The sequence below is a fragment of the Pleurodeles waltl genome, chromosome 5 (assembly GCF_031143425.1).
Source record: "Pleurodeles waltl isolate 20211129_DDA chromosome 5, aPleWal1.hap1.20221129, whole genome shotgun sequence".
In the NCBI taxonomy this organism is placed as follows: Eukaryota; Metazoa; Chordata; class Amphibia; order Caudata; family Salamandridae; genus Pleurodeles; species Pleurodeles waltl.
This window is the reverse complement of record NC_090444.1, coordinates 70476026-70497905: the sequence shown is the minus strand read 5'-3', so window position 1 is coordinate 70497905 and position 21880 is coordinate 70476026. Positions and strand designations below refer to the sequence as shown.

The 21880-nt window shown below is 49.3% G+C and overlaps 1 protein-coding gene across 5 annotated transcripts in view; it reads left to right on the top strand.

The window, feature by feature from the left end:
* CAD (carbamoyl-phosphate synthetase 2, aspartate transcarbamylase, and dihydroorotase) overlaps positions 1–21880 on the top strand; it is a 617432-nt gene that overhangs the window by 142452 nt on the left and 453100 nt on the right. For all 5 annotated transcript variants that reach the window (XM_069233593.1, XM_069233597.1, XM_069233596.1 and 2 more), the window contains exons 24-26: positions 3493–3675; positions 4460–4564; positions 4882–5127. In XM_069233593.1, coding sequence (XP_069089694.1) covers positions 3493–3675; positions 4460–4564; positions 4882–5127 — 534 coding nt within the window. The remainder of the gene's footprint in view (positions 1–3492; positions 3676–4459; positions 4565–4881; positions 5128–21880) is intronic.

Genomic DNA, 21880 nt, shown 5'->3' with positions numbered 1-21880 from the left:
GACCCTACCCAGTTTGTTCATCAGTTCCCGTTTGCCCTAATACAGACACTCCCACAGTACTCCTCTCCCTCAAAATCCAAGATGAGGAAACCCTTCTTCCCTCCTGCAGAACCTGTGTGCCAGGTGTAATGAGGGTAATTGTAATCCCTTCCTCTGTGATCACTGAAAACCATTTCTGGGGATAGCTGGGTTTGGTGTCAGCCTAACCGGGGGGACAAAAGATGGGAGCATTCCAGGTGTCACCTAATATTTATTTGTGACAGGACAGATCCCTTTCAAGTAAATTGAGTTTCTGGGCCCAACTCAACTGGTCTTCCTGCCAGGGAAAGAAAACGCCTCCTTACTCCCTGACCTTTGTCTCAGCTCTGGTAGCTGGGGTTGTCCACCCAAAAGGAGTTACTTTGTAACAACCTTTGGAGGTTTTGAGTTTGTATCTATTCTAAAGGTGAGGAATCTGTGGATAGAAGTATCCTCTAGAAGAACAAGTTACTTGTGGTAACGCTCTTCCTGGTGGTAAATCAGACTGCAGTTTTCCTCAGTCCCCGCCCACCTTCCCATTCTGTGTAGTGGTGTCTTTTCACTATCTAAACAGGTCCCAAATAAGAGATCTGTACGCTGGTATCTCCAGTTGTTTGGTGCCCTGTGCCTGAAGGCGCGGAAAGAGTTGAGCAAGGAACGACATCAGTGCATACAGGTGCCACTTACATGCAGCTCCGCTCTGTCACAGAACAAAGCCAGCGGAGTCCGTGGGGGTCGTTCAGTCAGAAAGGCACTGCAGGTAGGGATTGGGGGGGCCAGACCGAGTGAACCAAGAAAGGAGCTCAAGAACTGCGATGCTCAGGACGTGGGGACACCTTCAGTACTCATCTCCTGGGGCCAGGGTGGCCGGGTGTAGGGGTGTCTTTGGGCATCAGATTTCCTTACACCTGAGCAGTTGCAGTACAGGGGTAATGCAGAAAGAGTCTGCAGTTGTGGACTCTGGGTTCAGTCAAGCTGAACCAACAAGTGGGCTCAGATCTCATGAGGCTAGGCAACATAGGGACACCCTTGGTCCTCTTCTCCTCAGTCCAGGTTGGTCAGTGCAGAGGTATCCTGAGTCATTGGGTCTTAGGCTCCAGGTCCGTTGCGGTAGAGTCGGGCCTGTACAAAGAGGCTGCAGGCATTGTCGGGAAGATCACAATGAAGAGACCCAAGGTGGACTTCATACTCTGGAGGACCACGCTGGCATCGTTGGCTCACTTCGACTCACGCTAGGGGGCATGGGTGCAGTGATGCTCTACGGTTTCAGGTTTTGGCTGTCCAGAGGTGTCTCAGTTCTTCTTAGGTGCCTGTAAGATGCAGGCAAGCAGCTCTGCTACTCCACAGGAGTTCCTTGTGCTGCGGTGAAGGCTGCAGTCCTCTTGTGTTTTTGGAACCACATGCAGTTGCAAGACTAGGGATCTTTGCCGCAATTGTCAAAGTCAATAGGCAGGCTGGCAGGGTTGGTCACTGGTCTTAAGTTCTTGCTTTTGCATCTCTGGAGTGTCCTCCTTTCTTCAGGTCAGCAGGATATGATGTTCTGGTGCCAGGGGCTCCCCTAAATACTGAATTTAGGAACGTTAGGGGAGTGCAGGGTAGTAGCCAATGGGCTACTTACCCCTGAGTCGTTATGCCCCCCATATGACCACTTCCTTTGGGAAGTCGGCATAACCCTATCCCAGAGTTCCTAGTTTTGTCATGACCAAGATGATGGACTTTTAAATTTTGTGTCCACAACAGGCAGCGCACCTTAGGGGTGGAACTGTATTGAGCGCACCTTTCTGACTACTAAATGTCCTAGCTGCCTAGCTGTCAAATGGGCCCTGGTTGGTGAGGTGGGTGGGGTCTGCATCTCCCTTCTAAGGGAAGCCAGATCTCCTTACTAAGGGCGGTGAGCTCTTTGAAGCCTCCTGCCTTGGAATGCAGGTTAACAGATCATCCTGTTGGGAGGGGTGTGTTAACACCCCTGTCAGAGCAGGCTTTGTTGCAGACTGCCCGAGAGCAGAGCCTCTCACCCTTGGGGTTGAGAAACTTGCCTGTTGGCGGCAGGCTAGTTTAAACTAGTCAGCCAGCACAAGGGTAGATGGTTGGTTTTTCAGGGGGCACCTTTCAGTTGCCCTCAGGGTGCATGTATTAATAAATCCATCACTTGAATAAGTGAGGGTTGATTAATACTTTAGGTTTGGTACCAAACATCCTTATTTCCAGTGAAGCGTCATGTAGCTGGGGAACTCGCATTGACCAGTGTTCACCTCTTGTACTTAGTACTATGTCTAAGTAGAGACAAAGGCTTAGCAGGGGCATATCTGCACGTGCAGGTATGCCTACACGTGTAATGTAATGCACTTTGCCTGAGATCTGGAAGGCCTCCTGTAGAGATGACATGGCACACAGGCTTTGTGCCATGTTGTGTTTTCACTTTTAGCTGCAACAAGACACGCAGCCTGCAAAGGCAGTCTGCATGAGGTAGGTGAGGGGTTCCTGAGGGTGGCACAACACCTGGTGCACCCCATGGGTACCTTCTTTGGTACTCATGTCCTCTGTACCAGGGATACCGTTTACTAGAGACATACAGGAGTGCCAGAGGCATTGCTAATTGGGGAAAAATTATACAGTTTTAGGGAAAGAGATCTGGAACTGGGGACCTGGATAGCAGGAATTTCAGTAAAAATTGTGTCATGTGCCAGGCTAAAGGTGTGTTGACCATTTCAAAAAGGGGCATTTTTCTACACTGGAGCACTCTTTGAAAAATTACACAAGTCTGCCTCCTGGGGAATTTTCTAAAGGGGAGTAATTGGAGGGCAAATTTAGCATTCACCAGAAAGAAAGTTACTGGAAGCAAGTAACTTGTTCAACAGCAGCGTCAGGAGTCAAAGTTAAAATGATGCTTCAAATGAAAGCCCACTTTTAAAGTAATTTGAAAATGGATAGACCATAGTACCATGACCGTACTCCACCACCATCAAATTATTATTCTATGTAAGGTACAATATATTCCTCTACCATCAAATTCTGTTGAAAGTGTGATATTCCTGCGGCATCTTTTTGCCGTGATAATTTTTAGCCTTTCACAACAGGACACAGGTGGTGGAATGTTCACGCTTATACTTCACTTCCATTACAAGTTGAGTAGGAATGGCTTACTAGATAAAATATTTGATTACAAAGTCTCCACCTGAAGTGATGATCTCGATACACACACAACAAAAGGAATCCAAAGGATCAGATTTTCCGCATTCACACTGGCTGTTAATCAGTCTGTATACAATCAGCTATATAATGGTATATTAGTGATGTCATAGTCCACTGTGCTGTACGAACCAAAGCCTGTTGTTATGACAAATATGGATGTCCTTTGTTGGCTAAATGCAAAATGTTCTTAAATGTTTTTTCTTTTATATATTAAATGGCTCTTAAAACCAACCCTCCCCCTGACTTTCCAAGCTCAGTTACGATTACCACATGTTCTTTCAGGTGCCACAATTTTCCTTCTCCAGGCTGGCGGGGGCAGATGTGGTGCTGGGTGTGGAGATGACCAGCACTGGGGAAGTGGCCTGCTTTGGGGAAAACCGTTACGAGGCGTACCTTAAAGCCATGCTGAGCACCGGCTTTAAGATCCCGAAGAAGAATGTGCTGCTGACCATTGGGAGCTACAAGGTGCGGTTAGTCTAAGGCGCTCTTGTGGTCAATGATTCAAGAAATTAATGTGTGGGAGCGTGACCTTGCTGCTTACCAGATGAGTGTTTAGGGTTCCTTGGTAACATTATTACTGTTGGGGGATGTGGTGTGATGCAGTCTATAAAGAGTGAGATTTTGTGCTGCTTTTTTGTAGCATTCCAAAACTTTCACAGTAAATAGTTTCTAAATAAAATGTGCTGCATTTCTTCCATTAGGCACATATTTACTGTAATCTTTAGGGTGGGGCCAGGTGAGTGTTGCAGTTTCTGTACAAGGGAGGTTGCAGTATTTTACACTTCCTTAGAGATGGCATTCAAATACAGCACTATCTACACAGTGCACAGGATAATTCTCTCTGCGGAGTGTGTGGAGGTGCAACATTTTTCAGAGAATGTAATGGAAGATTAGACTGTGGGGTTGTTGAGGTTTTAGGGCATTTCAGTTGATTGCTGAACATTTTGTGGGGAGAGCATGCAGGCTCTGTAGTTTACTGTAGCAATGACACAGGGATACTGCAGACGAGCGCTCGTGGTTTCCTCTGTTTAATGAAGCCTTGCAGTCTTTGTGGTTTTGGGGTACTGCCATCTCTAAAGTGATGTAGATATGGTGATGTACTACGGATACTGAAGGATATGGTACTTTTACAAGTTTGCTTCGAAGGGAGCACAAAGGCTCTGAGTTTTTTGTGTGTTTGGTCGCGGTGGGTACCTTGTGAGGCTCTAGGGGCAGGCTGTTCAATTTCTTGCCATGCTTACCTTTTCAGAACAAGTGCGAGCTGCTCACCACTGTGAGGACGCTGGAGAGCCTTGGCTATGGGTTGTACGCCAGTCTTGGAACTGCTGATTTCTACACAGAACATGATATAAAGGTAAGGAGAAGTCAGAGTACGAAGGCTAACATTGCACTATGGAGAAAAAAAACTGATGGACAGAAGTGTGGGCATGTGACTGGGACAAGTTAAGGCTGTGAGAATGAATGTCCAGGCGGTATTTTGGATAAGAGGTTGCACATCATATTCCCTGTTCATCTGCTTTGATGCATTGACTGAAAGCAGTGTTCTGCCTTAAAATCCAGAGTTTCCGGTTTCCTGCAATCAGGGATTCATTATTTGATTGGGCCTGTTAAATGGATTTTGTTCTTAAAAGCAGATTCTCTAGTGTGTCTGACTTCTTTTGGTTTTAACAGGTTAAGGCAGTGGACTGGCCCTTCGAGGAGTCTGACAACGACTGCCCCCTGAAAGAGAAGCAGCCTAGCATCATGGACTACCTTTCTGAGAACCACTTTGACATGGTCATCAATCTCTCCATGCGGAATGCTGGGGGGCGTCGCCTCTCATCCTTCGTAACCAAAGGTTACCGTACAAGACGAATGGCGGTCGACTATTCGGTACCCTTGATCATCGATATCAAGTGCACCAAGCTGTTTGTAGAGGTAAGTAGTGTACAACAAATGAGTTCTGCATACAACAAATGAGTTCGTAGAGTGAAGTTAAAATCTGCAGCCGCAAATGATGAATTAGAAATGTTAGTAATCTAGGATGGTAGGAAACGGGTGTGTACGACGAAGCGCAGTACTATAATGGTTGATAAGCTGCAGTGAACCATCTTATTTAAATCCAGAACCAATTGTGGGATATTATTAGGTCCTGGGAAGTTCTTAACCCACTGTTACACAAGATAGAAAGAAGCTGACAACTTGCGTAAGGTCAAATAGATGGTAGTTTTGACTGACAAGTGAAGAAACGGAAAGGAAATAGGTTTGAAGAGAACACTTAGAGCTCTCAAATACTATTCACACCAGGGTGAATAATACAAAAATGGATGGATATACGAGCTGTAACAGTGATTGACAATAGTATAATGAAAAGAGCTGATTCGGGAGTGGCGAATGCAAACTGAGTATTGTCAGATCGATCCGAGGCAGCCCATTCTGAATTGTGTATAAGATATGGCGGAGAAAAAAACCTTAGATACTGGAAACTGTTTGAAGAGGTATGGCGGGCACAGATGCCATTATCTTCTGTCTTTTTATTGGATTAGGTGGTCTGTAAAGATGCAGCACATTCAGCTATGGTAGTGGGCACTCTTTCACTAATTGGAAGAAAGTCATCACCTTGGAGGTGCTATTGTTCGGCAGTGCGAATGTCTTTCGATTCATGTTTGGTAAAACCTATGACTCCTGGTGATGGTTCAGAAAAGTACTTCATATACCTGTATGTTCGATGGCAAACGAGGAAAGCCTAGCCCAGTGTGAGAAAGGGCCTCTTTTGACATGGTTAGCCCCCCCCACTTTTTTCCTGGAAAATGATGTGGCCCTAAGGCAAGCAGCACTATATCTCAGGTGTTGAGCATATCTACGTGAGCAGATATGCCCCCACAATATCGAAGTCTATTCTTAATATTGTAAGTGCCAGTTAAGCCATAGAAAATAAATGTGCTGGAAACTTGACAACTGGAGTTCCCCAGCACCATGATAGTTTCTCTGAACCCAGGAGTGTTTGGTACCAAACAACTCTTCTCTAAAACGCCACACTAATGGCAGTGTTGGATTTATTGCTACGTGCACTCAGAGTGCACCTTAGAGGTGCCCCCTGAATACCTACCAATCCTGGTGTGGACCCTGACTAGACATGTTTCTGGACCCATGAAGTGAGAGTCCTTGCTCTCTGCAGCTAGAAACAAAGCCCATCCTGGGCAGAGGTGTCACTTCTGCACCCCCAGGAAGGCACAGTGCTTGAGGGGTAAGCTGCGACCCCTGGCTCTGCTGCTAGCAGCAGATGGCCACTGCCGGTTAAAGCCCCCACTTTTGGTGGGAAAATCAGGTGAGAATAGGTGGTGTACCAATCTTCACCAACTCCACCCCTCAGGTGCTGGAAGCGAAGTGAAGCACATTTTTCAGTGCCCCCCATCTTGAAGATAGTAGAACTTCCCACTGGAGGGGGGCTTAATAGTGGGTACAGACACCCCAGGTAAGGTGGACCCTACCTCTTACTCCCCTGTAACACCCCTAGATCTAGTTTAGGAAGCTGGCCTTGTGTGGGTTGGACACCTATGATGTTTGCACCTTATACCAGGTCCAGGCAACCCCTATTAGTGAGTGGGACAGTGTCTAGGAAGTCGGGGCTCTTTGGTGGTAGCTGTGGTGAGCAGTTAAGACTTATCTAGGAGGAGTGTAAGGTACTTGCAGTACCACAGCAGTCACACGGTAACTTATCACACTTGAAAGGAACCACACACTGTTAGGAAAAAAGGTACTTTATTACAGTAGCACTGAGCTAGATTACTTCTAGGCAGTCCCCGCCACTGGAGGTAAGTACACACTGTATGTTCACAGTAATTATTAGGAATTAGCATATAAAACAAGCATTGTCCAGAAATAGCAGAAAATAGCAAGGGCGCTAAGGGGTGGGGGATGGGCAAACATATACTAAAATAGTGGAATGCGAAGTTAAGTGACCCATCCAAGGATGTGGAATAGTTAAAAGGGGGCTGAGAGAACTCCGAGACCCCAAGAGGTGAGTAGCTAGGTGGCTACCAGGAGAGTAGAGGGGTAAGTTACCTGATCCTCCCAAGGACTAATAAGGGGACTTAGAAAAGGAAGATTGCAAGATCAGTGGAATCCAGCGGTGGATTCAGACAGAAAAGGACCTGCAAGAGAAGGGGACAGAGTCCAGTCCATACAGGATTGTCCAAGTGGGGCAGGAGCCACTACCCACCCTTCTGTGGAAGATCTGTGTCGACAAGGGAAGGTGAAGATCAGCTGTGGTGCCCAGGAGCTGCAGGGAGGTCCTTGGAGTTGCGAAGATGTCTCACGTCGGTCGCTGGGTCACAGATGGTCAGTGGACAGGAGGACCACCAACAAGCCTTGGCAAATGCACATCTGAGCAGAGGAAGATTTGTAGAGAAGGAGAGGACCAGCAAGGTCCAGGCGACTCGATCCTTTGAGGCGAGTCCGGGCTGACCCTCAGCAGTCCGAAAAGCCAGCAGAAGCCTTCGCAGCACCCACAGGCAACCCACTGGCAGCAGGCACAGTACGATCCAGTGAGGTCCAGTCAGCTCACATTGAGAGGAGTACCACATCATTGGAGCTGCAGAGGAGAGACTATCCTTGCAAGGATGAAGTGCTGAAGGCTGGGGCTACTTGGAGCCTGAAGTTCCCTTGAAGCAGGAGTTAACAAGCCTTGGTTGCTGCAAGAGTCGTGTGCACAAGGGTACTGTCCTGCAAGGGCTCACTGTCTCCTAAGTTGGAAAGCAGGGAGAGAGGACCAAGGAAACCACTGAGATCCACCACCTGTGTTGGAGATTCTTCCTGGAGCTGGATGGCAGAAGATCCCTGCAGCTGGTCGTCATTGCCTTCGGTGCCTGCGGATGCAGAGGAGTGACTCCTTCACTCCAAGGGAAATTCCATCTTGCTTCTTTGGTGCAGCTGAAATCTTGCCGACCCCAGGGGATGCACAGCTGTGGAAATGTTGCAATTACTGGAAGGCGCCGAAGAAACAATGTTACAAGGCAGCGTAGTCTTAGGAGCTGTAGGCTTGTTTGGCTCCTACGAAGTCCTGCAGTGGTTCCGGTGGCCAGGAGCAGAAGAGGTTGTTGCAGAGGAGTCCTTCTGGTGTCTTGCATGCCGGATCTGGGGACCTATATGCAAGGGAGTCCCTAAATAGCCCTAACAGGGGGCTTGGTCACTCTCCATGGTGACCACCTATTAGAGGGGGCCACTGACATAAGTTGCCTGTCCTGACCAACCAGATGCTCTTAGGGGCCCCTGCACATCCTGTTTTCAAGACGGCAGAATCAAGTGGCCACCTGGAGGAGCTCTGGGAACCACCCCTGGGGTGCTAATGGACAGTGGCCTGGTCACTCCCCTTTCCTTTGTGTGCTTTCTTGCCAGAGCAGGACTGGGGTCCCTAGACGGGTGCAAACCGGATTATGCAAGGAGGGCACCGGTGTTGCCTCCCTCTCCCACTGGAAATCCTTTGTTCTGCCTTCCCCAGCCTGAGCTGGTCAAGCAGCAGGAGTGCAGAAACCTGTCTGAGAGGCTATGGCAGCGTGCTGCCCGCAAACCATGGAATCATGCTACCAATACTGGCATTAGTATTGGGATATGTTTCTGACATGTTTGATACCAAACATTCCTAGTTGCGAAGTTAACATTTTGTAGCTGGCCCGCAGGTAACCTGTACCCAGTACAGGGGTACAATGGCTTCCCCACACTTACAAAGTCCAGTACATTGGAACTGGGGTTCGTAGGGGCACCTCTGCTCATGCACACACGGGAACCTGCACCCTACCCTCTAGGCTAAGGGAGCCTACCATAGGGGTGACTTACAGTGACCTGGTGCATTGACCAGCAGTGCCTGTAGACAGTTTGCATGACATTACCATTCCATATGAAGGAGCTTGTTAATGCCTCCTGCAGCTGAACTATCAGTTGATGGGGCTGGGTGGTAGGCAACAAATATTCTGGTTTAATGCGTGCATTCTCAATTTTGAATGTGCGATTTTACTTTCCTTTAAATGTGTATTTTTCTCACTGGGTCTGGCGCTCAATATTGAGGTTGAGAATTTACAATGCCATACTGTACCTAGGTTTCAAACCTCTACTGATAAATCATTAGAGATGTCTTTGCTACCCCTAAAGTGTGAAATGCCTAGAGGAAGTAACTTGGTTTTGCATTACAAATGTTGTCTGGATTCACAGGTTATGCATTATTGCGCCGTCTAGTGGTTGAGTCTGGAATTTTCCTTTTTTTTTTTTTTTTTCTTCTTTCTCTGACCCACTTCAAATCCCTCCCCTCCTATTTCCAATGTGGACCACCATTTGTGGTGTGTCTGCCCCCTCTTGTGATGTCAGAACTATACCCGGGAAAACCTTCTGCGTGGTCACTGTCTTAAGATAATTTTTTTACACCCTTTGGTCGGGAAGCAAAGTGCAGAACTCCAGGATCGTCGAAGTAAATTCTAAATGTATTTAACGGAGCAGTGAGCACAGTAACTGGGACAAGCATTTACAAGGAAAGAACCATCGAAGGACATCAGATATTCAATGGTCTGTCTAGTATTAATGAAGAAAAGACGGAGGAAATCGAAGTGGCCCAAGTGGCGGGGCCAGACTTTTAAATGTGTATTGTTTAACCTGATAAGGAACAGGTACTGAAGAAGGGGTTGATAAGACAACAGGTGTTACAGGTATCACCTTAAAACCACAGCAGGCCAAGCAGGAGCCTTTGAACTCAAAGCCAAATACACCATTGGTGCCAAAGCCCGCAAAGAGAAGTCCAAACCAAGAGTGCCCTCTGGTCCTGGTGCAAGGACACTGCTGGTGGGTGCCTGTAGGAAGTTGGCTCTGTATGTGCTATTTCAAAGTAAGGAATAGCATGCACAGAGTCCAAGGGTTCCCCTTAGAGGTAAAATAGTGGTAAAAATAGATAATACTAATGCTCTATTTTGTGGTAGTGTGGTCGAGCAGTAGGCTTATCCAAGGTGTAGTGTTAAGCATTTGTTGTACATACACATAGACAATAAATGAGGTACACACACTCAGAGACAAATCCAGCCAATAGGTTTTGTATAGAAAAATATCTTTTCTTAGTTTATTTTAAGAACCACAGGTTCAAATTCTACATGTAGTATCTCATTCGAAAGGTATTGCAGGTAAGTACTTTAGGAACTTCAAATCATCAAAATTGCATGTATACTTTTCAAGTTATTCACAAATAGCTGTTTTAAAAGTGGACACTTAGTGCAATTTTCACAGTTCCTAGGGGAGGTAAGTATTTGTTAGGTTAACCAGGTAAGTAAGACACTTACAGGGCTTAGTTCTTGGTCCAAGGTAGCCCACCGTTGGGGGTTCAGAGCAACCCCAAAGTCACCACACCAGCAGCTCAGGGCCGGTCAGGTGCAGAGTTCAAAGTGGTGCCCAAAACACATAGGCAGAATGGAGAGAAGGGGGTGCCCCGGTTCCGGTCTGCTTGCAGGTAAGTACCCGCATCTTCGGAGGGCAGACCAGGGGGGTTTTGTATGGCACCGGGGGGGACACAAGCCCACACAGAAATTTCACCCTCAGCGGCGCGGGGGCGGCCGGGTGCAGTGTAGAAACAAGCGTCGGGTTCGCAATGTTAGTCTATGAGAGATCTTGGGATCTCTTCAGCGCTGCAGGCAGGCAAGGGGGGGGTTCCTCGGGGAAACCTCCACTTGGGCAAGGGAGAGGGACTCCTGGGGGTCACTTCTCCAGTGAAAGTCCGGTCCTTCAGGTCCTGGGGGCTGCGGGTGCAGGGTCTCTCCCAGGCGTCGGGACTTTGGATTCAAAGAGTCGCGGTCAGGGGAAGCCTCGGGATTCCCTCTGCAGGCGGCGCTGTGGGGGCTCAGGGGGGACAGGTTTTGGTACTCACAGTATCAGAGTAGTCCTGGGGTCCCTCCTGAGGTGTTGGATCGCCACCAGCCGAGTCGGGGTCGCCGGGTGCAGTGTTGCAAGTCTCACGCTTCTTGCGGGGAGCTTGCAGGGTTCTTTTAAAGCTGCTGGAAACAAAGTTGCAGCTTTTCTTGGAGCAGGTCCGCTGTCCTCGGGAGTTTCTTGTCTTTTCGAAGCAGGGGCAGTCCTCAGAGGATGTCGAGGTCGCTGGTCCCTTTGGAAGGCGTCGCTGGAGCAGGATCTTTGGAAGGCAGGAGACAGGCCGGTGAGTTTCTGGAGCCAAGGCAGTTGTCGTCTTCTGGTCTTCCTCTGCAGGGGTTTTTCAGCTAGGCAGTCCTTCTTCTTGTAGTTGCAGGAATCTAATCTTCTAGGGTTCAGGGTAGCCCTTAAATACTAAATTTAAGGGCGTGTTTAGGTCTGGGGGGTTAGTAGCCAATGGCTACTAGCCCTGAGGGTGGGTACACCCTCTTTGTGCCTCCTCCCAAGGGGAGGGGGTCACAATCCTAACCCTATTGGGGGAATCCTCCATCTGCAAGATGGAGGATTTCTAAAAGTTAGAGTCACTTCAGCTCAGGACACCTTAGGGGCTGTCCTGACTGGCCAGTGACTCCTCCTTGTTTTTCTCATTATTTTCTCCGGCCTTGCCGCCAAAAGTGGGGCCTGGCCGGAGGGGGCGGGCAACTCCACTAGCTGGAGTGTCCTGCTGGGTTGGCACAAAGGAGGTGAGCCTTTGAGGCCCACCGCCAGGTGTGACAATTCCTGCCTGGGGGAGGTGTTAGCATCTCCACCCAGTGCAGGCTTTGTTACTGGCCTCAGAGTGACAAAGGCACTCTCCCCATGGGGCCAGCAACATGTCTCGGTTTGTGGCAGGCTGCTAAAACTAGTCAGCCTACACAGATAGTCGGTTAAGTTTCAGGGGGCACCTCTAAGGTGCCCTCTGTGGTGTATTTTACAATAAAATGTACACTGGCATCAGTGTGCATTTATTGTGCTGAGAAGTTTGATACCAAACTTCCCAGTTTTCAGTGTAGCCATTATGGTGCTGTGGAGTTCGTGTTTGACAGACTCCCAGACCATATACTCTTATGGCTACCCTGCACTTACAATGTCTAAGGTTCTGTTTAGACACTGTAGGGGTACCATGCTCATGCACTGGTACCCTCACCTATGGTATAGTGCACCCTGCCTTAGGGCTGTAAGGCCTGCTAGAGGGGTGTCTTACCTATACTGCATAGGCAGTGAGAGGCTGGCATGGCACCCTGGGGGGAGTGCCATGTCGACTTACTCGTTTTGTCCTCACTAGCACACACAAGCTGGTAAGCAGTGTGTCTGTGCTGAGTGAGAGGTCTCCAGGGTGGCATAAGACATGCTGCAGCCCTTAGAGACCTTCCTTGGCATCAGGGCCCTTGGTACTAGAAGTACCAGTTACAAGGGACTTATCTGAATGCCAGGGTGTGCCAATTGTGGATACAATGGTACATTTTAGGTGAAGGAACACTGGTGCTGGGGCCTGGTTAGCAGGGTCCCAGCACTCTTCTCAGTCAAGTCAGCATCAGTATCAGGCAAAAAGTGGGGGGTAACTGCAACAGGGAGCCATTTCTTTACAGTGCCCCTTGGACAACAGCTTGAAGCTGAAGAGCATCCGAGACCACTGGAAGGAGGAGGCGAAGCAAGACGCGCTGACTCCGAAAAGAAAGATGGCACCCACCCTCTGTGAGGAATGAAGCACTCAAGGGTTGAAATAAAAAAATGATACCTCAAAGCTAAAATAGCGACCCTCCGAAAGACTGATTTTGACGAATCCCTAAAAGGGTTTTGAATCCCTTTGAAACCCGTCGAAGACAGTGGCCATGAAGAAGAAAGGCGCGTAGAGTTGCAGATATCTGAACCCCAAGAGAAACAACTGGAAATCTTCTCTGAGGAGGAGATGTATGAAGAAGACTTCTATCCTTTGAGGCCTTCACCCCTGATATCCCCATGTGCAGCACCCTGGTAAATAGAGCTTCAGCTAAATATAGGGTGCAACAAGAGGAGGAGCAGTCACAACCAGGTTAAGACAGTGGCTTCAAGGATGGAGAAGAAAAAAGCAAACACTCAAAAGACCACTTCTGGATAAACAGTGCGGGGGGGCTTATTATAGAACTGAGCAGATGAGACGAGTTAGACATTCGGAATACAGTTTACACCATAATACAATCTATTAAGATCAATGTCCAATCAGTGATTTACCTTAAATGAAAAGTACTTTAACACACACAAGAAAGATATACTACACTTAAAAATAAAATACACTGGAAAGCCGGCAGCCCATACAACCCTCCAGGTGGGCTACCCGAAGTGAACAAGAAAAGGAGAATTCCACCATCCTGTGTGTGGTGAAATTAAGGACTCTGGAGCAGGTTTGTGCCCAGTCCTTGCTGGAAGTGGTCATATAGGAGGTGTAGTGACCCTAGAGCCAAGTAGCCCATTGGCTACTACCTTACACTTCCCGGAACGCTCCTAAGATTAGTACTTAGGTGGCCCCTGTCACCAGGAAAACAGATCAAGTCAAGAAGTAGACTACTGGGAACCGAGGAAGACTGAAGGAGGACCAAGGAGAATGAAAACTGAAGAACTGTTGCAAAGACTGGTGCAAAACCTTGCCAGGCTGCTTGTCCTTTTAAAATCTCAGGACCAACTTCACAAAGAGTTGGACACCCGCCCTGTAAGGAAATGCCTCCTTGGCATGGTTGCCCCCTGACTTTTTGCCTTTGCTGATGCTATGTTTACAATTGAAAGTGTGCTGAGGCCTGCTAACCAGGCCCCAGCACCAGTGTTCTTTCCCTAACCTGTACTTTTGTATCCACAATTGGCAGACCCTGGCATCCAGATAAGTCCCTTGTAACTGGTACTTCTAGTACCAAGGGCCCTGATGCCAAGGAAGGTCTCTAAGGGCTGCAGCATGTCTTATGCCACCCTGGAGACCTCTCACTCAGCACAGACACACTGCTTGCCAGCTTGTGTGTGCTAGTGAGGACAAAACGAGTAAGTCGACATGGCACTCCCCTCAGGGTGCCATGCCAGCCTCTCACTGCCTATGCAGTATAGGTAAGACACCCCTCTAGCAGGCCTTACAGCCCTAAGGCAGGGTGCACTATACCATAGGTGAGGGTACCAGTGCATGAGCACTGTACCCCTACAGTGTCTAAGCAAAACCTTAGACATTGTAAGTGCAGGGTAGCCATAAAGAATATATGGTCTGGGAGTCTGTTTTACACGAACTCCACAGCACCATAATGGCTACACTGAAAACTGGGAAGTTTGGTATCAAACTTCTCAGCACAATAAATGCACACTGATGCCAGTGTACATTTTATTGCAAAATACACCCCAGAGGGCACCTTAGAGGTGCCCCCTGAAACTTAACCGACTGTCTGTGTGGGCTGACTAGTTCCAGCAGCCTGCCACACTAGAGACATGTTGCTGGCCCCATGGGGAGAGTGCCTTTGTCACTCTGAGGCCAGTAACAAAGCCTGCACTGGGTGGAGATGCTAACACCTCCCCCAGGCAGGAGCTGTAACACCTGGCGGTGAGCCTCAAAGGCTCACCCCTTTGTCACAGCACCGCAGGACACTCCAGCTAGTGGAGTTGCCCGCCCCCGGCCCCCACTTTTGGCGGCAAGGCCGGAGAAAATAATGAGAATAACAAGGAGGAGTCACTGGCCAGTCAGGACAGCCCCTACGGTGTCCTGAGCTGAGGTGACTCTGACTTTTAGAAATCCTCCATCTTGCAGATGGAGGATTCCCCCAATAGGGTTAGGATTGTGACCCCCTCCCCTTGGGAGGAGGCACAAAGAGGGTGTACCCACCCTCAGGGCTAGTAGCCATTGGCTACTAACCCCCCAGACCTAAACACGCCCTTAAATTTAGTATTTAAGGGCTACCCTGAACCCTAGAAAATTAGATTCCTGCAACAACAAGAAGAAGGACTGCCCAGCTGAAAACCCCTGCAGAGGAAGACCAGAAGACCACAACTGCCTTGGCTCCAGAAACTCACCGGCCTGTCTCCTGCCTTCCAAAGATCCTGCTCCAGCGACGCCTTCCAAAGGGACCAGCGACCTCTGAATCCTCTGAGGACTGCCCTGCTTCGACGACGACAAGAAACTCCCGAGGACAGCGGACCTGCTCCAAAAAGACTGCAACTTTGTTTCAAGAAGCAGCTTTAAAGAACCCTGCAACTCCCCGCAAGAAGCGTGAGACTTGCAACACTGCACCCGGCGACCCCGACTCGGCTGGTGGAGAACCAACACCTCAGGGAGGACCCCCGGACTACTCTACGACTGTGAGTACCAAAACCTGTCCCCCCTGAGCCCCCACAGCGCCGCCTGCAGAGGGAATCCCGAGGCTTACCCTGACCGCGACTCTCTGAAACCTAAGTCCCGACGCCTGGAAAAGACCCTGCACCCGCAGCCCCCAGGACCTGAAGGACCGGACTTTCACTGGAGAAGTGACCCCCAGGAGTCCCTCTCCCTTGCCCAAGTCGAGGTTTCCCCGAGGAAGCCCCCCCTTGCCTGCCTGCAGCGCTGAAGAGATCCCTTGATCTCTCATAGACTAACATTGAAAACCTGATGTAGGAAGTTGGCTCTGTATGTGCTATTTCAAAGTAAGGAATAGCATGCACAGAATCCAAGGGTTCCCCTTAGAGGTAAAATAGTGGTAAAAATAGATAATACTAATGCTCTATTTTGTGGTAGTGTGGTCGAGCAGTAGGCTTATCCAAGGAGTAGTGTTAAGCATTTGTTGTACATACACAAGACAATAAATGAGGTACACACACTCAGAGACAAATCCAGCCAATAGGTTTTTATATAGAAAAATATCTTTTCTTAGTTTATTTTAAGAACCACAGGTTCAAATTCTACATGTAATAGCTCATTCGAAAGGTATTGCAGGTAAGTACTTTAGGAACTTCAAATCATCAAAATTGCATGTATACTTTTCAAGTTATTGACAAATAGCTGTTTTAAAAGTGGACACTTAGTGCAATGTTCACAGTTCCTAGGGGAGGTAAGTTTTGATTAGTTTTACCAGGTAAGTAAGACACTTACAGGGTTCAGTTCTTGGTCCAAGGTAGCCCACCGTTGGGGGTTCAGAGCAACCCCAAAGTCACCACACCAGCAGCTCAGGGCCGGTCAGGTGCAGAGTTCAAAGTGGTGCCCAAAACGCATAGGCTAGAATGGAGAGAAGGGGGTGCCCCGGTTCCGGTCTGCTTGCAGGTAAGTACCCGCGTCTTCGGAGGGCAGACCAGGGGGGGTTTTGTAGGGCACCGGGGGGGACACAAGTCCACACAGAAATTTCACCCTCAGCGGCGCGGGGGCGGCCGGGTGCAGTGTAGAAACAGGCGTCGGGTTTGTAATGGAAGTCAATGGGAGATCTAGGGATCTCTTCAGCGCTGCAGGCAGGCAAGGGGGGGATTCCTCGGGGAAACCTCCACTTGGGCAAGGGAGAGGGACTCCTGGGGGTCACTCCTCCAGTGAAAGTCCGGTCCTTCAGGTCCTGGGGGCTGCGGGTGCAGGGTCTCTCCCAGGCGTCGGGACTTTAGATTCAAAGAGTCGCGGTCAGGGGAAGCCTCGGGATTCCCTCTGCAGGCGGCGCTGTGGGGGCTCAGGGGGGACAGGTTTTGGTACTCACAGTATCAGAGTAGTCCTGGGGTCCCTCCTGAGGTGTCGGATCTCCACCAGCCGAGTCGGGGTCGCCGGGTGCAGTGTTGCAAGTCTCACGCTTCTTGCGGGGAGCTTGCAGGGTTCTTTAAAGCTGCTGGAAACAAAGTTGCAGCTTTTCTTGGAGCAGGTCCGCTGTCCTCGGGAGTTTCTTGTCTTTTCGAAGCAGGGGCAGTCCTCAGAGGATGTCGAGGTCGCTGGTCCCTTCGGAAGGCGTCGCTGGAGCAGGATCTTTGGAAGGCAGGAGACAGGCCGGTGAGTTTCTGGAGCCAAGGCAGTTGTCGTCTTCTGGTCTTCCGCTGCAGGGGTTTTCAGCTGGGCAGTCCTTCTTCTTGTTGCAGGAATCTAATTTTCTAGGGTTCAGGGTAGCCCTTAAATACAAAATTTAAGGGCGTGTTTAGGTCTGGGGGGTTAGTAGCCAATGGCTACTAGCCCTGAGGGTGGGTACACCCTCTTTGTGCCTCCTCCCAAGGGGAGGGGGTCACAATCCTAACCCTATTGGGGGAATCCTCCATCTGCAAGATGGAGGATTTCTAAAAGTTAGAGTCACTTCAGCTCAGGACACCTTAGGGGCTGTCCTGACTGGCCAGTGACTCCTCCTTGTTATTCTCATTATTTTCTCCGGCCTTGCCGCCAAAAGTGGGGCCTGGCCGGAGGGGGCGGGCAACTCCACTAGCTGGAGTGTCCTGCTGGGTTGGCACAAAGGAGGTGAGCCTTTGAGGCTCACCGCCAGGTGTGACAATTCCTGCCTGGGAGAGGTGTTAGCATCTCCACCCAGGGCAGGCTTTGTTACTGGCCTCAGAGTGACAAAGGCACTCTCCCCATGGGGCCAGCAACATGTCTCGGTTTGTGGCAGGCTGCTAAAACTAGTCAGCCTACACAGATAGTCGGTTAAGTTTCAGGGGGCACCTCTAAGGTGCCCTCTGTGGTGTATTTTACAATAAAATGTACACTGGCATCAGTGTGCATTTATTGTGCTGAGAAGTTTGATACCAAACTTCCCAGTTTTCAGTGTAGCCATTATGGTGCTGTGGAGTTCGTGGTTGACAGACTCCCAGACCATATACTCTTATGGCTACCCTGCACTTACAATGTCTAGGGTTTTGTTTAGACACTGTAGGGGTACCATGCTCATGCACTGGTACCCTCACCTATGGTATAGTGCACCCTGCCTTAGGGCTGTAAGGCCTGCTAGAGGGGTGTCTTACCTATACTGCATAGGCAGTGAGAGGCTGGCATGGCACCCTGAGGGGAGTGCCATGTCGACTTACTCGTTTTGTCCTCACTAGCACACACAAGCTGGCAAGCAGTGTGTCTGTGCTGAGTGAGAGGTCTCCAGGGTGGCATAAGACATGCTGCTTCCCTTAGAGACCTTCCTTGGCATCAGGGCCCTTGGTACTAGAAGTACCAGTTACAAGGGACTTATCTGGATGCCAGGGTCTGCCAATTGTGGATACAAAAGTACAGGTTAGGGAAAGAACACTGGTGCTGGGGCCTGGTTAGCAGGCCTCAGCACACTTTCAATTGTAAACATAGCATCAGCAAAGGCAAAAAGTCAGGGGGCAACCATGCCAAGGAGGCATTTCCTTACACAACCCCCCCCCAAACGAAAGAGGATGAGACTAACCTTTCCCAAGAGAGTCTTCATTTTCTAAGTGGAAGAACCTGGAAAGGCCATCTGCATTGGCATGGGCAGTCCCAGGTCTGTGTTCCACTATAAAGTCCATTCCCTGTAGGGAGATGGACCACCTCAACAGTTTAGGATTTTCACCTTTCATTTGCATCAGCCATTTGAGAGGTATGTGGTCAGTTTGAACTAGGAAGTGAGTCCCAAAGAGGTATGGTCTCAGCTTCTTCAGGGACCAAACCACAGCAAAGGCCTCCCTCTCAATGGCACTCCAACGCTGCTCCCTGGGGAGTAACCTCCTGCTAATGAAAGCAACAGGCTGGTCAAGGCCATCATCATTTGTTTGGGACAAAACTGCCCCTATCCCATGTTCAGAGGCATCAGTCTGCACAATGAACTGCTTAGAATAATCTGGAGCTTTGAGAACTGGTGCTGAGCACATTGCTTGTTTCAGGGTGTCAAAGGCCTGTTGGCAGTCCACAGTCCAGTTTACTTTCTTGGGCATTTTCTTGGAGGTGAGTTCAGTGAGGGCTGTCACAATGGATCCATATCCCTTCACAAACCTCCTGTAATACCCAGTCAAGCCAAGGAATGCCCTGACTTGAGTCTGGGTTTTTGGAGCTACCCAGTCCAGAATAGTCTGGATCTTGGGTTGGAGTGGCTGAACTTGGCCTCCACCTACAAGGTGTCCCAAGTAAACCACAGTTCCCTGCCCTATCTGGCATTTGGATGCCTTGATAGAGAGGCCTGCAGATTGCAGAGCCTTCAAAACCTTCCTCAGGTGGACCAGGTGATCCTGCCAGGTGGAGCTAAAGACAGCAATATCATCAAGATAAGCTGTGCTAAAGGACTCCAAGCCAGCAAGGACTTGATTCACCAACCTTTGGAAGGTGGCAGGGGCATTCTTTAAACCAAAGGGCATAACAGTAAACTGATAATGCCCATCAGGTGTGGAGAATGCTGTCTTTTCTTTTGCTCCAGGTGCCATTTTTATTTGCCAGTACCCTGCTGTCAAGTCAAAGGTACTTAGAAATTTGGCAGCACCTAATTTATCAATGAGCTCATCAGCTCTTGGAATTGGATGGGCATCTGTCTTGGTGACAGAATTGAGCCCTCTGTAGTCCACACAAAACCTCATCTCTTTCTTTCCATCTGTGGTGTGAGGTTTGGGGACTAAGACCACTGGGCTAGCCCAGGGGCTGTCAGAGCGCTCAATTACTCCCAATTCCAGCATCTTGTGGACTTCCACCTTGATGCTTTCCTTAACATGGTCAGACTGTCTGAAGATTTTGTTCTTGACAGGCATGCTGTCTCCTGTGTCCACATCATGGGTACACAGGTGTGTCTGACCAGGGGTTAGGGAGAAAAGCTCAGGAAACTGTTGTAGGACTCTCCTACAATCAGCCTGCTGTTGGCCAGAGAGGGTGTCTGAGTAGATCACTCCATCTACTGTGCCATCTTTTGGGTCTGATGACAGAAGATCAGGGAGAGGTTCACTCTCTGCCTCCTGATCCTCATCTGTTACCATTAACAGATTCACATCAGCCCTGTCATGGAAGAGCTTAAGGCGGTTCACATGGATCACCCTCTTGGGGCTCCTGCTTGTGCCCAGGTCCACCAGGTAGGTGACCTGACTCTTCCTCTCTAGCACTGGGTAAGGGCCACTCCATTTGTCCTGGAGTGCCCTGGGAGCCACAGGCTCCAGAACCCAGACTTTCTGCCCTGGTTGGAACTCAACCAGTGCAGCCTTTTGGTCATACCAAAACTTCTGGAGTTGTTGGCTGGCCTCAAGGTTTTTGGTTGCCTTTTCCATGTACTCTGCCATTCTAGAGCGAAGGCCAAGTACATAGTCCACTATGTCCTGTTTAGGCTCATGGAGAGGTCTCTCCCAGCCTTCTTTAACCAGGGCAAGTGGTCCCCTTACAGGATGACCAAACAGAAGTTCAAAGGGTGAGAACCCTACTCCCTTCTGTGGTACCTCCCTGTAAGCGAAAAGCAGACATGGCAGGAGGACATCCCATCTCCTTTTGAGTTTTTCTGGGAGCCCCATGATCATGCCCTTTAATGTCTTGTTGAATCTCTCAACCAAGCCATTAGTTTGTGGATGGTATGGTGTAGTGAATTTATAAGTCACTCCACACTCATTCCACATGTGCTTTAAGTATGCTGACATGAAGTTGGTACCTCTGTCAGACACCACCTCCTTAGGGAAACCCACTCTGGTAAAGATACCAATGAGGGCCTTGGCTACTGCAGGGGCAGTAGTCGACCTAAGGGGAATAGCTTCAGGATACCTGGTAGCATGATCCACTACTACCAGGATATACATATTTCCTGAGGCTGTGGGAGGTTCCAGTGGACCAACTATGTCCACACCCACTCTTTCAAAGGGCACCCCCACCACTGGAAGTGGAATGAGGGGGGCCTTTGGATGCCCACCTGTCTTACCACTGGCTTGACAGGTGGGGCAGGAGAGGCAAAACTCCTTAACCATGTTGGACATATTGGGCCAGTAGAAGTGGTTGACTAACCTCTCCCACGTCTTGGTTTGTCCCAAATGTCCAGCAAGGGGAATGTCATGGGCCAATGTTAGGATGAACTCTCTGAACAGCTGAGGCACTACCACTCTCCTAGTGGCACCAGGTTTGGGGTCTCTGGCCTCAGTGTACAGGAGCCCATCTTCCCAATAGACCCTATGTGTTCCATTTTTCTTGCCTTTGGACTCTTCAGCAGCTTGCTGCCTAAGGCCTTCAAGAGAGGGACAGGTTTCTTGTCCCTTACACAGCTCTTCCCTTGAGGGTCCCCCTGGGCCTAAGAGCTCAACCTGATAAGGTTCAAGCTCCAAAGGCTCAGTTCCCTCAGAGGGCAGAACTTCTTCCTGAGAAGAGAGGTTCCCTTTCTTTGGCTGTGTTGCAGTTGGTTTCCCAACTGACTTTCCTGTTCTCTTGGTAGGCTGGGCCATTTTTCCAGACTCCAGCTCTACTTTTTCACCCTGTGCCTTGCATTGTGCTCTTGTTTTCACACACACCAGTTCAGGGATACCCAGCATTGCTGCATGGGTTTTTAGCTCTACCTCAGCCCATGCTGAGGACTCCAGGTCATTTCCAAGCAGACAGTCCACTGGGATATTTGAGGAGACCACCACCTGTTTCAGGCCATTGACCCCTCCCCATTCTAAAGTAACCATTGCCATGGGATGTACTTTTCTCTGATTGTCAGCGTTGGTGACTGTGTAAGTTTTTCCAGTCAGGTATTGGCCAGGGGAAACCAGTTTCTCTGTCACCATGGTGACACTGGCACCTGTATCCCTCAGGCCCTCTATTCTAGTCCCATTAATTAAGAGTTGCTGTCTGTATTTTTGCATGTTAGGCGGCCAGACAGCTAGTGTGGCTAAATCCACCCCACCCTCAGAAACTAGAGTAGCTTCAGTGTGGACCCTGATCTGCTCT